Below are 16,075 nucleotides of genomic sequence, written 5' to 3'. Positions count from 1 at the left end.
AGAATTTATCTCAACACAAGGTGAAGGTGGCATCAGTAATGTTCATATCTGCTAAGAGGAGAAACTCTCATCTCCACAGAGTGGCACCACAACCAATCAGGGCAAGGGGGCGTCTCTACTCGCCTGTCGATCATGTTGAGTTTCAGAACACGTTCACGTGTTTAGGATGAGTTCTAGGGGCATGGCTTTGGAAGGACCACTATTAAAGTCCATTAAAGTTGCTGAACATTGATTGGAATTATCCAATCCATGCATTCAAGCTATAAAAAGGGAAGAACATATACAGACTCCTTCATGTCCATCTCCATTTTGTTAGTAACCGTCGAACCAGCTAACTGTAATGAGTGATGTATATTTACCTCCTTAAATCTGTAAGTGTATGCAAACTGTACAGTCAGTGTTATAAAGTTAACAAGTGAATATATGTGTGCATTGATCGATGTAAAGTAAATACTGGTGTATGCAGTATAACTCATTTAAAGATAAAGAAGTCCTTCTGTGTTTACTCTTCATGCTGTGAGCAACCATGTTGATTTGATGTCACTTGCTGAACTCTGGGTTGAGGAGACCGTCCTGACTTCCTGCGTTGAGGGGGAGTCGGTCTTGCTTCTGGCATTGTTCGTATGAAGTGATGTTTTGCATAAGAAAACCCCCAAAGTTCATTATTAAAGTTTTTAAACGAAATTTATTGACATACAAATCCATGAATAAAAACTACCTATTCATTAATTCATTATTAAATAAAAACAAAAACATTATTTATTTAACATTTGTCCAGAGCGACTTACCGATGAGGAAATACAAGCAAAGCAAAAAAAAAAAACAACAACTTAATTTTCATTATTAAAAACGTCAAAATTCATTATTAAAGAAAATTGTCAACATTCATTATTTAAAAAAAAAGCATACATATGTTTTTGTTGCTGTTTTGGTGGTCTGTTTTTTTTTTTTGTTTTGTTTTTTTCATTACACTGGTGTTGTCTGCCTCCTATTGAACACATAGAATTTGTTGTAATGGCAGCAACCACCCCAAACTATAGCCAGTGGTGCCAATACTTTAAATCTTTCTGACGATACTGGGAATATCGACTGCAAACTTAAAAAGTTCCTACAGATCATTCTTCATACCCCGTATATTGAGCATATACTGTACGTACTGTGATTAGGAAACAACTCTGAAAGCCCATCGCTACTCATTACGATCCTGAGTAACGTGTGTGTGTGTGTGTGTGTGTGAGAGAGAGAGAGATACAGCCCCCTGAGTGTGTGTTCTGTTTTCTGTATAAGGTGATGAGAGAGGTGTGTGCTAACGGGAATGGAGCAGTGGACTCTGACGGAGCCTCTTCCGTTAACAAAGCCGACCTGGAAAAGGTAAAGTCTGCGAAAACGAATGGACCGTTATACAGTGTATCAACGCCGTAATTATCTACACTTACTACCAAACAGATGCTTTTAGTCTTTTCTCTGTAATGAAAAAATAAATAAAAATAAAAACTCATAATAAATGCAGTTGTGACAAATTAAAGGGTGTTAGTTGTGTTAGTAAGGTGTCGAGCCACAATTAGCTGCAAGAACCGTTTCAGTATGTCTTTACATCGATTAAATACATCTGTACAACAGTTGTCATGTTTTGTTGTATGTTGTAAAGTTCTCAGGTTTGAGGTATAAATCTGCAAGTTTTATAGTATGTTGTGAAGCTTTGCAGTATATTATAAATTTGTAATATGTTGCAAGGTTCTTAGGTTTGTAGTTTGTTGTCAAGTTTTATAGTACATTGTAAAGTTGTAACGTTTCGTAGTATGTCGTATAGTTCTCTGGTTTTACATTATGTTGTAATGTTGTAAAGTTTTGTAGTACATCCGGTTTGGTAGTATGTCGTAAAGTTTTGTATTATGCTGCAATGTTCTCAGGTTTTGTAGATTGTTGTAAAGTTTTATAGTATGTGGTAAGGTTCTAAGGTTTGTAGTATGTTGTAATATTTGGTAGTACATTGCAAAGTTCTCAGGTGTTGAAGTATGTAAAGTTTGTAGTGTGTTGTAAAGTTCCTGGTTTTAGAGTTTGTTGTAATGGCTTGTAGTATGTTGTAAAGTAGTAGCATTTTGTAGTATTCTGTAAATGTATCGAGTTTTGTAGTAATGTTTAACATTTTGTAGTGTATTGTGAAGTGGTAATGTTTTCTGGTGTTCTGTACAGGTCTCAGGTCTTAGAGTTTGCTGTAAAGTTTCATAGTATGTTGTAAAGTTGTAAGAATTTGTAGAGATGTTCTAAAGTTCTCAGGTTTTGTAGTATGTTGTAAAGTTTGGTAGTACATTGTGAAGTTCTCAGGTTTTTCAAGTAAAGTTGTAAGATTTTGTAGTATGTTTACAACTTTAAAACCTAAAGTTGTAAACATATTACAAAAGTTACTACAAAACATACTACTAAAGTTTACACCAACATATGTTGTAAAGTTTTGTAGTATGTTGTAAAGTTTGGTAGTACATTGTGAAGTTCTCAGGTTTTTCAAGTAAAGTTGTAAGATTTTGTAGGATGTTTACAACTTTAAAACCTACTACAAAAAACTACACTCAGCAGATTACACTCACCTGGTATTGGTGATTGTTAATACACTCACTTTGTATCGGTGATTGTTGTACATAAACACTTATAATGCATTCTGCTAACAGTTCATAAATACATTATAAACATTGTTATAAACTATTTCGTAAAGCATTATAACCATGTTCGAATGTAAGAATATATTCATAGGTCATTGGTTATACATACAGTCTTCATAGAAAGCGTTACACCAACATTTGTTCTTTAATTTGTCACCCATCTGTATATTCACACTTTTTTTTTTTACACAATTGAAAGCCACTGGCTGGGTATTTGTGTATCTGAATCTGTTATTTTATGACTCTTGCAGAAGTTGTCCTGTGACAGACCAAGTTCTGATGGAGAGCCCAGTCATGAAAACGGCATCTCAGATGGAAAAGATCCAGGTAAATCTCTCGACATCAATAAATGTGCACATCTATAATATCGAGACATGTAAAGCATGCAAAAAACATTACTATACTTTGTGTTTGTCACAGTTTGAACTTTTTCTACTGTGTATTGTGATGGTGTGTACTCGTGGGAAAAAAATTACGGTTCTGTCGTGTTGCTAAACCAGTACGAGGAATCACATCCGTTTTATATTTACGTATATGTTGCATTCATAAGGAATTAAACATATTGTTATAATTATTAATGAAAATGTGTTACAGCATACTACACAACTTTACAACTTCAAAACACGTTACAAAACTTACAATCTTACAACATAGTACACAACCTTACAACATACTACACAACTTTACACCATACTACAAAACTTTACACCATACTACAGTTACATACATGTTACATATAGTATTACATACTATGTTACTATACAGTTACATACTATGTTACATAATACTACAAAACTGTACAGCCTTACAACATACTACAAAATTTTACATCATGTTACAAAATGTTACAACTTTACAACATACGAGAAAACCTTACAACGTACTACAAAACCTTGTAACATACTATAAAACTTTACAACATGCTACAACAATTAAACCTTTACAACATACTACAAAATTGACAACATACTGCAAAACTTTACAACTTTACATCACAGAACAGAGCTTTTAGAACATACTAAAAACCCTTAAATCTTACTACAAAATCTCAGAGGTTCATGACATAATATAAACCGTTACAACTTTACAATATACTTCAAAACTTTACACTTTTCATTGTGACAAGCACAAAGTGCATTAAGGACATAACCGGTCCTCACAAAAATGTATTTAAGCCAAAAGATTTAAGGTTAGGGGTGACTACTGCAGTAATCATTATGTCAGTAGAAGATCCTCACAAAGACAGACGAATGCATGTGTGTGTGTTTTTGCGTGGGGGGGGGGGGTTTAGGAGTGGGCATGAAAGTGACATCATTAGAAAAGAACCACCGGGTGGAAAATATTCACATGAACAGCCAAGAATAAAATTCTACCATTAACGGTTAGACTTGAAAAAAAGCATGCTGTCTGGGAATAAAACTCTGAGGAACACGAACGAAAATTGAATAATCGCTGCTGAAAAACAGACGCACATCTCGATTGGCAAGTTCGATTTTACATTTAGAGCATTTAGCAATCCAGAGAAACTTGTAAGTACTTTATAGCCTGAATTAAAAAAAAAAAACATGTCCCCATGCTAGTTCACTAGGCCAGGGACTAAGAATAACATCAAGCTAGAACCCTATTAGAGGAGGTGAATCAATATGGTAAATGTAAATGGTCTGCACTTATATAGCTCTTTTTCTCATTCGCCCATTCACACATACACACACACACCAATGGCTGCAGAGCTGCAAGGCGCTAACTTGCCATCGGGAGCAACTTGGCCTTCAGTGTCTTGCCCAAGGACACTTCGGTATGTGGAGTCACGTGGGCCGGGAATCGATCCGCCAACCCTACAATTAGTGGACGACCCGCTCTACCACGACCGCAAAGTGTGAATATGAATGAAAACACACATGATAAGGGGTTATTATTTTTTAAATATAAGTATCAAGTACTTAATGAAGAGGTAGGTCTTTAGCGTTTGTTTGAAGTTTTCTGGCCTGGTATACAGTATTTCCTCCATGAGAACTCACCCAGATGCTAGTCAGCACAAGTGTCGTTCTTCCACTGACCGTGATTCTGTCGGCCATTTTACCACGTGACTGAGGCGGTGCTTCAAAGATGGTTGGAACGGCTCAGCTAGCTCTCCGTGTCTCCATCAGATGCACTAACCCTAGTGTGTGGTATATTCCATGGTAGTAAAAGTTTCATTGAATTGAATTACTGAAAGAGGAAGGGTGACGTGTTCCAAGCCAAACTGCATCTAGGTGGAAATCGTACATAAATAACAAGTTTAGTGTAATTTACAGCCAAGACTAGAGAAATTATGTTTGATTGTCCAACCTTAAACACCCTCCCTACGTTTAAAGTATGTCACAAATCCCCGAGCCGCTTTACGGCGCGTCTCCTGAGCGAAATACGTACGAGCTGATTTTGACGAACTCCATGTTCATTTGACGTTGATGTTTCCTCCATATAAGCGATGCCAAAGACACGACCGGGGGATGCTCTGTAAAAAAGATAATTGGATTCTCTTTATCCAGTCTTCACTCAGGCGGGGATTAAACCTCCGTCTGCTTCAGGTCTGTGGAATTTCAGCCTGTGGATTTCAGGGAAGAATTGTCTAATGGGGATGAATTCCAGTGCAGTTAGATCTATGCAGCTAGCATGATTTGTGTGATTGATTTTCTTGTCTCGTAGCCACAAACCAATATTAATGCGGTATTATTCTTAAAGTGAATACAGATGAATACAGAATGGCTAGGAGTGAAGGGGATAGATCAAAAAACAACCAGGAAATGTGTTTTTTTTTGTGCCCCCCCCCCCCCCCCCCCCCCCCAGATGTGCTTACAGTTTTAAAATCTTTGAGACCCTCTTTTTTTAACCAGCACCCTCTAGGACCTTGGAGTCCATTTTAACACCTACCTACAACCTGGTAGTCATTTTGACAATTATCTGACCGGAGAAGCGCTAACCTCATCGTCCAGCCTTATCTAATCTCACGTCTGTGAGGGTAATGACTGCTCCAGATGTGCCTACGTCACAGCAGTGCCCTGCCACCGCCCTCGCTTTGACGAGGAAAAGAAGACGTACGAGGAGGAGGCATAGAGAAACGGCTCACCGCATGGATTCATTCAATTAACCGCATTCTTTCCAGCTCGTGCAACTGCTCGGACGACGTGGAATCAAATTAGTCTGATCGCTGAATTTTTTCCTCGTGTTCAAACAGAGAGAAATGCAGTAGAAGTCCTATAAAAGAGGCTGAATTGCTTTTGCATCTGCGTCTCTGGTTTCTGCCCTCAGGCCTGGATCTGCTGTAGCGGGGATCAGCGCACACATGAGCTTAGCTTTAATTAAAGAAGTCGCCAGCACAGATGTAATCTTCTTAACTCAAATGTCTCGATGGTTTCCATGTCCCAGCCATGTCCTTCTTCTTCTTCTTCTTCTTCTTCTTCTTCTTCGCTATTTCTGTATACGTGCGTTCTCACCAATTAACTTTTTTTTTCCCCCTCAATATACACCATTGTGCAGTTGAATCCTGGATTCTGATTGGTCAGAAGGCGTTCACAGGTCTATATTAATGCACTCGTTTTGATACACTTACGTTTCTATAGTAACAGCTCATTCACAGGGGCTTGTACGGTGGACGCACCACACGACCTCATTTTAACAAAGCAAACTGTGTGACGTTTTCTTCGTCTTCTAAGGAGACGTTTAATTAACATTCATGGAAGGAGTCTCCAGCGTCAGCGCTTCGTGACCGTCAGACGTAAAGCTGTAGAGTTGACGTTTTCCGACATCTTCAGGACAGAGGAGTTTACGGTTTCTGATCAACGTGTCCATACGCGTTTAAAAAAAAAAAAAAGACATTTGAATCTTATTAACTTCAGGAGGAAGAGAAAAGAGAGTGACGACTGGTTAAAGTTGCTATAATTTCAGTGAGAACAGGAACTTAAACATTAAATGTAGCTATAAACCGATAAAAAGCGTTGTTTTAATAAATACAATGTGGGATTGTTGGCAAGTTGCTGCGGTATAAGAGGAATAAAACACTTTGAGACATGCGGTTATAGGAAAACAATCAACTTTGGAGTGGTACCTGTATCTCTGCTTCATCACACTACCCTGTTGTTGATTATTTTCCTATAGCAGCATGACAAAGAGTGTTTTATCTCTCATACAGTATATCATACATACACATCATCATACACAGAAAGTATCTTTAATTTTTTAAACATTTCTATTGAAGCTTTTCTGGTTCCTCTCAAGCTTTCTTCCTCATATCACTCATTAGGGATCTAAATCAACATCTGGATTTCTGTAAAGCTGCTTTGTGACATTGTTTATTGTTCAGAGTGCTAAATGAACTTGAATTGAATTGTAAATCACTTTTAGTTCATGTAATTTTTAGCACATTGTACATGGTTTAAAAAAAAAAACAAAAAAACACTTCATGATATGTTTTATCACGTGTCACGGTTTCATCATTGTTAAGGGATTTACAAATCTCGCACTATGGCCTAGCGCATAAGACGTGCACTTGAGACGAGCTCGGACAATCTGGATGTTTTGTCACAGGTAAAGGAAAGAAGAACTCGAAGTCTGAACAGAAAGGCACAGTGGGGAAGGTGGCAGGGAAGAAAATCACTAAGATCATCAGCCTGGGGAAGAAGAAGCCATCCACGGATGAACAGACGTCATCGGCGGAGGAGGACGTCCCGACCAGCGGTAAGACCAGAGGACGAGGTTAGAGAGAAGTCGGCTGTGATGAAGATGATGGTGATCATCATCATCATCATGAGCCAGAACAGGATATGGTTTTTAAGGATTTCTCAAATATCTAATAACTTTGTTTTTATTTTCATCGACAGCTCCTTCGTAGGGACTTGTGTAGCAGACGATCCGTAGAATTAAATTCTAATAATAATTAGATTAAACAAATTTAATTAAGAAAAAGGTATTGTAGTGTTTTCTGCAAGGAGACGTTTATTTACCGCATGCAGATGTTCCGCAACGTTAAATGTAACTACAAATAGATCAAAAGTGTGACGTTGTATGACATTTTAATAAATAAATATTGTAACTGTTGCCAAGTTGCTGTGGTATAAGAGGAATAAAACACTTCAGAGTGTGCTGGTCTAAGGTAGGAAAATAGGAAAATAATCAACTTTGTGGTAGGCTTCATCACACGTGTAGAGCACTAGGTAGGGTTTACAGCACACCTACTGTATGTAGGACACTATAGGCCATGCTTTCTGGGAAGGAGGCGCAAACTCCTTCTCATGTCAGTCACACTGACATTAGCTAGTCACACTGACATTAGCCAGTCATGAGCATCTGTGCGCTCCTGTAGAAGACACAGCACGAGCAGCAGCTCGAAAAGATACGTTTGGCTGGTTTCATGTGTCTTGGAGGAATCAGATCAGCTGGCTGCTTTAAGACTAATATTAGGAAGGAAAATTGCACAAACAAATGTATTCATAAATAATAATAACTAGATAAGTAACGACAAACTTTGATGTTGGCTTGACAAAGCCAGTCTGAAAGTTTAAAATAGTTATCACCTAAATATTAGTTAACTAATAGTTATCACCTAAGAGAGACAGATAGATAGGGTGCCAATACATGTAGATTCGATTAGATAGATAGATAGATAGATACATAGGGTGCCAATACTTGTAGATTCGATAGATAGGGTGCCAATACTTCTAGAGTTGATTAGATAGATAGGGTGCCAATACTTCTAGAGTTGTTTAGATAGATAGATAGTTAAATAGATAGATAGATAGGGTGCCAATACTTGTAGAGTTGATTAGATAGATAGATAGAGAGAGAGGGAGAGAGAGAGTGCCAATACTTGTAGAGTTGATTAGATGGATAGATAGATAGATAGATAGATAGGGTGCCAATACTTGTAGAGTTGATTAGATGGATAGATAGCTAGATAGATAGGGTGCCAATACTTGTAGAGTTGATTAGATAGATAGGGTGCCAATACTTCTAGAGTTGATTAGATAGATAGATAGGGTGCCAATACTTCTAGAGTTGATTAGATAGATAGATAGATAGATAGATAGATAGGGTGACAATACTTGTAGAGTTGATTAGATAGATAGATAGGGTGCCAATACTTCTAGAGTTGATTAGATAGATAGGGTGCCAATACTTCTAGAGTTGATTAGATAGATAGATAGGGTGCCAATACTTCTAGAGTTGATTAGATAGATAGATAGATAGATAGGGTGCCAATACTTGTAGAGTTGATTAGATGGATAGATAGATAGATAGAGAGAGAGAGGGAGAGAGAGAGTGCCAATACTTGTAGAGTTGATTAGATAGATAGATAGTTAGATAGATAGATAGATAGATAGGGTGCCAATACTTGTAGAGTTGATTAGATGGATAGATAGATAGAGAGAGAGGGAGAGAGAGAGTGCCAATACTTGTAGAGTTGATTAGATAGATAGATAGTTAGATAGATAGATAGATAGCCAATACTTGTAGAGTTGATTAGATAGATAGATAGATAGATAGATAGATAGGGTGCCAATACTTGTAGAGTTGATTAGATGGATAGATAGATAGAGAGAGAGGGAGAGAGAGAGTGCCAATACTTGTAGAGTTGATTAGATAGATAGATAGATAGATAGATAGATAGAAAGATATGGTGCCAATACTTGTAGAGTTGATTAGATGGATAGATAGATAGATAGAGAGAGAGGGAGAGAGAGAAGGAGAGAGAGAGTGCCAGTACTTGTAGCGTTGAGTCCTGAACTCTTGACATGTATTTATTTTCCTCTCCTCCGTCACCACCAGGCTATCTGAACGTGCTGTCCAACAACCGCTGGAGAGAGAGATGGTGTCGGCTGAAGGATAACCAGCTGTTGCTGCATAAGGACCGGGAGGATCTGAAGACGCACATGGCCTCGCTGCCCCTGCGTGGGTGTGAGGTCATCCCCGGGCTCGACTCCAAACACCCGTTTGCTTTTAGGCTGCTGAGGAACGGACAGGAAGTGGCTGTGCTGGAGGTGAGAGCTCTGGTGTGTCTGTCATTCACTCTAATGATGAGCTATAAGGGCCGACTTTAACGTGTGTGTGTGTGTGTGTGTGTGTGTGTGTGCGTGCGCGTCTCTCAGGCCTCGTCCTCTGAGAGTATGGGTCGATGGTTGGGGGTGTTACTGGCAGAGACGGGCTCTACGACAGACCCTGCCACTCTGCACTACGACTACATAGATGTGGAGACCACCGCCAACGTCATTCAGCTGGCCAAGCAGTCCTTCTGGTGAGGAGCAGAACCCTGCCCTACATCTCTGGATTTTATTTATTATATTATATATCATATACAGTATAGTGTGTAATCTTTATAGAAGGATATATATTGCATAATATATAGTATAGTTGTATACTTATACTTGTAAGATAGACTTTGCTTTATGCTTTATTCACCCCAAAACAAGAAACCGCGGGGGTACAAACTTTTGCACTCTGGGTTTGTAGATCTCTTTAGATGAGTTTTCATTATAACACTCTTTCATTCTTTGAGTGCTGAGATACAAAACTAGTCATATATATATATATATATATATATATATATATATATATATATATATATATGCAGCCTGTATGTCAGTAAGTATTCGCACCCGTCCTGTTGGAACGTTATGGTGTTGTTTTTCCCAGTTTCACCAGTAAGCGTGCCATTTCTCCCAATCCGTACCTGGATAACCCACTGAACGGTTACGCCCGGCCCTCAGGTGTGGCTCTGCACTATGATGACGTTCCCTGCATTAACGGATCGGTATGGTTTCACACACATGTACGTCTGCTTCTCTCTCTCTCTCTCTCTCACACACACACACATACACACACACACATGATTGTCTGCTATCCTCTCCTCACCTCCTCCTTTCTCTCCCTCTTAATTCTCTCCTTTTTCTTTCCTCTCTCATTCTCCTTTTTTCTCCTCTCTCTCCCTCTCATCTCCTCTATCTCTGTCCACTCTCCCCCTTCCTCAACTCTGCCACCTTCATCTCTCTTCACCAATCTCTCTCTCTCTCCTCACTTCCACTTCTCTCTCTTCTTTCTCTCTCTCCCTGTTTCTCCTCACCCTCTGATCTCTTTTCTCCCTCTCTCTCCTCTTCCTCTTCCTCTCTCTCTCCTCTCCCTGTCCTCTTTCTCTCTCCTCTTTCCTTCCCCACAACCTCTCTTCTCTTCTCTTCCTCTCTCTCTCTCTCTCTCTCTCCTCCCCATCCTCTTTCTCTCTCCTCTCTCCTTCCCCACAACCTCTCTTCTCTTCTCTTTCTCTCTCTCTTTCCTTCATCTTCATCTTTTTATTTTCTCTCTCTTCCTTGCCACTTCTCTTTCCCTCTCCTCTTTCTCTCTCCTCTCTCTCTCTCTCTCTCTCCTCTCTCTCTCCCCTCATCTTCTTGCTTGCCTCTCAGAAGGACCCACAGCTCGGTTCTCTCGAGGCTCACTATGAGAACGATGAGCTCTATGAGAACATGCCTTCCCCCAAACCGGAGACTCGCTCCTCGTCCAAAACGATCTGGCCACCAGCTTCCTCTGGCCATTACAAAACGCCCGTCTCTTCTTCCTCAGCTTCCTCTTCCTCCGCTGCTAACACTACTACCTCTCAGGTGACTAACACAGGCTCTCGGCTCTATAACACTTCCTAACTTTTCTCGGTTTCTTTCACTGTAGGAATCCAGCACCTAATTATATTCTCTTCGTAAATACTCATCTGAGAAATCGGATGTATTTACTAGATGCTTATAATAACAGTTCAGGTGTGTGAGCGTTAGAGCAGGGCAGGTAGAAGTTATCTAGCAAGCTACCAACGTGGGATTTCAGCGTTCATCTGTATCCAGACGTCCAAGAGAGCCTTCTCTGGATGGGAGGAGCATTCTCTCTCTCCCCTGTCAATCAGAATGCCACTAGCCAATTATGGGCATGTATGCGGAAGAGGGTAGATAGCGCTTTCCTCCGCGTGTATTACGCTGCACTGTGTAAAGATGCAGAGTAAGCAAAAGCTAGCGCTTGCTAGTGAGTGTGAACTGGGAGAAAATTACTAGAAGTGAGGCAGGAAAATATCATTTATTTCTAAATATATAAATATGTATGTGATGTTTTGATGGGGGGGTGCAAACTTTTGCACGTTTGACTGTATTAATAGATCTTTTATAACTTAGACTTCATTACTGATGTTGTTTAATGATCACTTACAGTGTGTGTGTGTGTGTGTGTTCAACCTGTCAATCAGATGAAGGGAAAGAAAGCTACGATTGTCAACGGTTTAGCTGCCAAACAGAAGCTGGACAAGAACCAAGCCAAAAAGACCAACGGAACCAATGGCTCTGCGCCGGTGAAACGCAACAATTCAAGTAAGAGAACATTCCTGAACAAAAAGAAGCCGTGTAGTGGATATTTTCACTAACGTTTACCCCGAGCAGACTTCATGTCTGGGCGCGTGACCCTACTTATTCAACCGACGCTTTCTTTCTAGGAAGGCCTGAGTGGAAGAATGATAATTGCAGTTGTGGGTTAATGTTGTCAGGAGTAACGCTGCTTAGTAAACTCGGTCACCCCGAATTCACCACCAGAGACGGGCACTGAGTCATACAGCTCCAGATCCGCGTCCTCGTCCGCATCCGCATCCACGCAAACACTCACAACTGTTAACGGTTCACTCTCGTAAAAAAAAAAAAAAAAAGACCCAGTCTGACCTTCTGTAAAACGTCTGTAAAACATATCTCTCCACTGAACTCCTTCAACTTCTCAAATACCCTTTAGTCATTTATAGTTATTTAGTATATTTATATCCTATGGACACTTTTTTAACAGTTTGAGCATCCAAAGTTCAGAAAAGTTCAGAGTGACGTCAGGCACTTTATTTTATTTTATTTATTTATTTATTTATTTATTTATTTATTTTTTAAATCCGGTCACATGCTGTGAGGCGACATGATAAAAATCCGGTCACGTGCTGTGGTTTCGAACATGATATCGTATATAATGCTAGTAAGGGTGTTGTTATGATTTGCAGAACCAAACAGGATAAATATCTGAACGTTTCGGTTGTCTGAAAAGAACCGTAATGATTTTGCGTGAAGGTAAAACATCCTCGGACGTTTTATCACCGAGCAGATGACGAGGCGACGGCGCGGGACGTATGTACATACACGCTAACGTACTTTTACGCACGTTTAGCGCGTGTACAGATGAAGCGAAGATGTCTTCGTTTGTTCAAGGCGTATTGTACACCGCTCTACACCGCACCCTTGTGGTCAAACTATAGGATTGCAAGCTTGAAGAGACGTCAAGCTGCTTATAATGATGCGATGAGAATTTTATTCAAGAAACGTAGATGGCATAGTGCGAGTGAAATACTTTTCACGCCGTCTTAAGGAATGTCACGTACGAGTTCATTTGCCGGCAAGTCTGAAAATGAAATCGTTGTGGGCTTATCAAATATAAGGGTCAGTACTATACACTACGGATCCAAGACGTTGGTACTGTTGCATCACACTGATTTGTGTTTTAATTGGACCCAGAGTCTGTATTAAAGTTTTTGATTGATTGATTGATTGATTGATTGATTGATAAATACGGACATTAACACCATGTTGAACACAATTGTGAATATTCAAGGTTAGTGAGTTAGTCGCTAATACTGTAGCTAGGTAAACCTTGTTGTCCGGAGATCGCAAGTTCGCATCCCGATGATGTCACAGCCGTCCGTGAGGACCCGAGAGAGCAAAAGAGAGCAAAATAACCTTTGCTGTCTGGGTGGGAGGAGCATACTCTCTCGCCCCTGTCAATCACTAGCCAATAATGGGTGTCTGTGATCTCATGGATGTGGAAGAGGGCGGATAGCGCTTTCCTCAGAGTGTGTTACACCGCGCTGTGATCGGATGGCTTCACGTGTCTCAACGGAAGTACGTGATAGCATTCAGTTTCCCTAGTTGGGAGTGTTTTTTTTTTTTTAAATGTAATCTTGAAATGGATTGTAATACCAAAAAAAATAAAAAGTTGAATACATATTTTTATATAACATTAGATCTGATGAATCCTTTCACGCAAACTCAAGCCGCTGCACTTCAAGTACAACATTCTAATTAGTACATTTTAAATTCTGTAAATGCAGCCTTATTCAGGAAGGAGTTTTAGAGGATAAAAGTCTTTCTAAGTGTTATTCTGATCATTAATCCACCTCCCCCCCCCCACCTCCCCCGCAGGCGTGGATCAGTATAAATACGGGAAGAACCGAGTGGAAGCGGACGCTAAGAGACTCCAGAACAAAGAAGAAGAGCTGATGAAAAGAAAGCAGGAGATTCGTAACCGTCTCACTCAGCTGAAGAAAGACAGGAGAGACCTGCGCACCGCCATCGAGAACAGCACCGGTGAGGACAACGACCTCACGACATCACGACCCGGGTTCAAACACGAGACGGGAAATGAAAACAAACAAACAAACAAACAAATAGGATTAGCCTCTCAAAATAAAATATAAATACTTACAGCCTGTCAGGAGAATCTGTCAAACCCAGATCAATGCCTGCAGTGAGAGTATACGCTATCGTATCAGTAGGATAGACTACTATACAGTAGGAACAAGATGAGAAGCAAACGTGATGATTTAGGACTGATGCTGGTACACGAGCGCCACCTAGAGGTACTACACTGTAATTTTTGCCTAAAATAGTAACTGGATGTGGGGTAATCAGGGAGCTGTGTGTCCTGCTGTTATGATGATGTTTAGAAGTAAAATGTAAGATGTAAAAGTAAAAAAAACATATGAGTCAGGAATCTGGTTTCCTGTGTGTGTGTGTGTGTGTGTGTGTGTGTGTGTGTGTGTGTGTAGGTAAGCGCTCTCAGGCCTCGCTGACGGAGCGGCTGAAGAAAGTGGAGGACGAGTGTAAACTGAAAGAGGAGGAGCGAGTGAACTTGGAGCTGGAGCTGACGGAAGTGAAGGAGAGTCTGAAGAAGGCTCTGAGTGGAGGAGTCACTCTCGGACTGACCATCGAACCCAAGACCAGCAGCTCCAGTCCACAGGTCTGTAAAGGCTATAAAGTAGAGATGATCCTGTATAGAATTCGTGTCAACTCTGGACTGTAGGATTTCAGCTGTAAGTGTGTATATGTGTGTGTGTGTGTGTGTGTGTGTGCAGTCTCCGGTGCTGGTCAGGCGTACGGTTGATAACTCGCCCATCTCCAGCTGTGACACCAGCGACACCGAGACCTGCTCACTGCCAGTCAACAGCGCCTCCTTACTGCGACGCCAAGTACCGCAGAAAAACCCTCCAGTACGGGGCCATGTGCTCAGGAAGGCCAAGGTCAGTTCTGTCTCACACACACACACACACACACACACATCTTTTTACACACGTCATATACAGTATGCCCAAGAAATGACTAACACAACTACACTTTTGCTCTCATTACTCATTAAAATGCAAACATACATGAATATGCACGACTATGCAAATTAGGGGCGGCTCCATGTCCTTCTGCCATCTTAGTTCCAAGAGTGAGGAATGTCAGAATGTCAGACTGGAAAACCCTTCACGTGATCTTTCCTGAACTGAAATATGTTTCTCTTTTGCAGGAATAAAATTCTAGCATTTTAAAAAAAAAAAAAAAAAAATTGAGAAAATCAGATTTTAAGATTTCATTCCATTGTCTAGAAGTAGCAGCCGTCTATAAATAAAATGTAAAAGTCATAAGTACAACTCTGTCTGTCTTTATTCCCACCTACAGGCGTGTTCCTTAAACTGGCTCTGTACCTTTAACTGATTCACTCATTAACTACTTAATTAATATCCTTTTGACAAGAAGAACATTTTTTAAAAATGTCTGCCATCAGATCAGCTGCTTCTAATCAAAGTCTGTTATTAAAGTCTTTTAAAAAATGACAATACTTTTAATTTAATGTGTAGAAAAATAAATAATTTAATTTATTTATTTAAATTGTTTAGAAATAGCACTAGGCTACTTAAGAAGGTAAGATAATAATAATAATAATAATAATAATAATAATAATAATAATAATACAATAACAATAAATCATTTTTACCATTTTGCAATTTTAAACATTCTTTATGAAATATTTCCATCACATCAGCTGCTTCTAATCAAAGTTTGTAAAGAAATTTTTTTAATGATCATGATACTGTTATTTAATGTGTAGAATTTCTTTTTTGTTTTTTTTTTTTACAAATTTTCTTTATACAAAATATATAAAATGACAGATTTATTATTTAAAATTTAAAAATAATATTAGCTGCTTCCGATCAAAGTTTTGTAATTGTTTTTTTTTCTTTTTTTTTCTTTTTCAAAACGTGTTTAAAAATGACGCTTATGTGTATTTTGGGTAAGTTTATTCAATGTGTAGAATAATAAATAAAACACCAAATAAATCCTACTTTTAAACATCTA

At 39.4% G+C, this 16,075-nt stretch overlaps 1 protein-coding gene across 4 annotated transcripts in view; it reads left to right on the top strand.

The window, feature by feature from the left end:
• Positions 1–16,075, top strand: part of afap1 (actin filament associated protein 1) — an 84,381-nt gene that overhangs the window by 65,266 nt on the left and 3,040 nt on the right. For 2 of the 4 annotated variants that reach the window (XM_053639299.1, XM_053639298.1), the window contains exons 7-16: positions 1,288–1,371; positions 2,909–2,984; positions 7,221–7,370; positions 9,459–9,670; positions 9,779–9,924; positions 10,323–10,458; positions 11,902–12,022; positions 13,877–14,041; positions 14,503–14,693; positions 14,809–14,973. In XM_053639299.1, the coding sequence (XP_053495274.1) occupies positions 1,288–1,371; positions 2,909–2,984; positions 7,221–7,370; positions 9,459–9,670; positions 9,779–9,924; positions 10,323–10,458; positions 11,902–12,022; positions 13,877–14,041; positions 14,503–14,693; positions 14,809–14,973 (1,446 nt within the window). Of the gene's footprint in view, positions 1–1,287; positions 1,372–2,908; positions 2,985–7,220; positions 7,371–9,458; positions 9,671–9,778; positions 9,925–10,322; positions 10,459–11,083; positions 11,279–11,901; positions 12,023–13,876; positions 14,042–14,502; positions 14,694–14,808; positions 14,974–16,075 lie in introns of all 4 variants that reach the window. The other 2 variants (XM_053639301.1, XM_053639300.1) reach the window with 2 other exon arrangements.

Source organism: Ictalurus furcatus, chromosome 13 (assembly GCF_023375685.1).
Source record: "Ictalurus furcatus strain D&B chromosome 13, Billie_1.0, whole genome shotgun sequence".
NCBI classification, from domain to species: Eukaryota; Metazoa; Chordata; class Actinopteri; order Siluriformes; family Ictaluridae; genus Ictalurus; species Ictalurus furcatus.
This window is presented reverse-complemented; position numbering and strand designations above follow the sequence as displayed.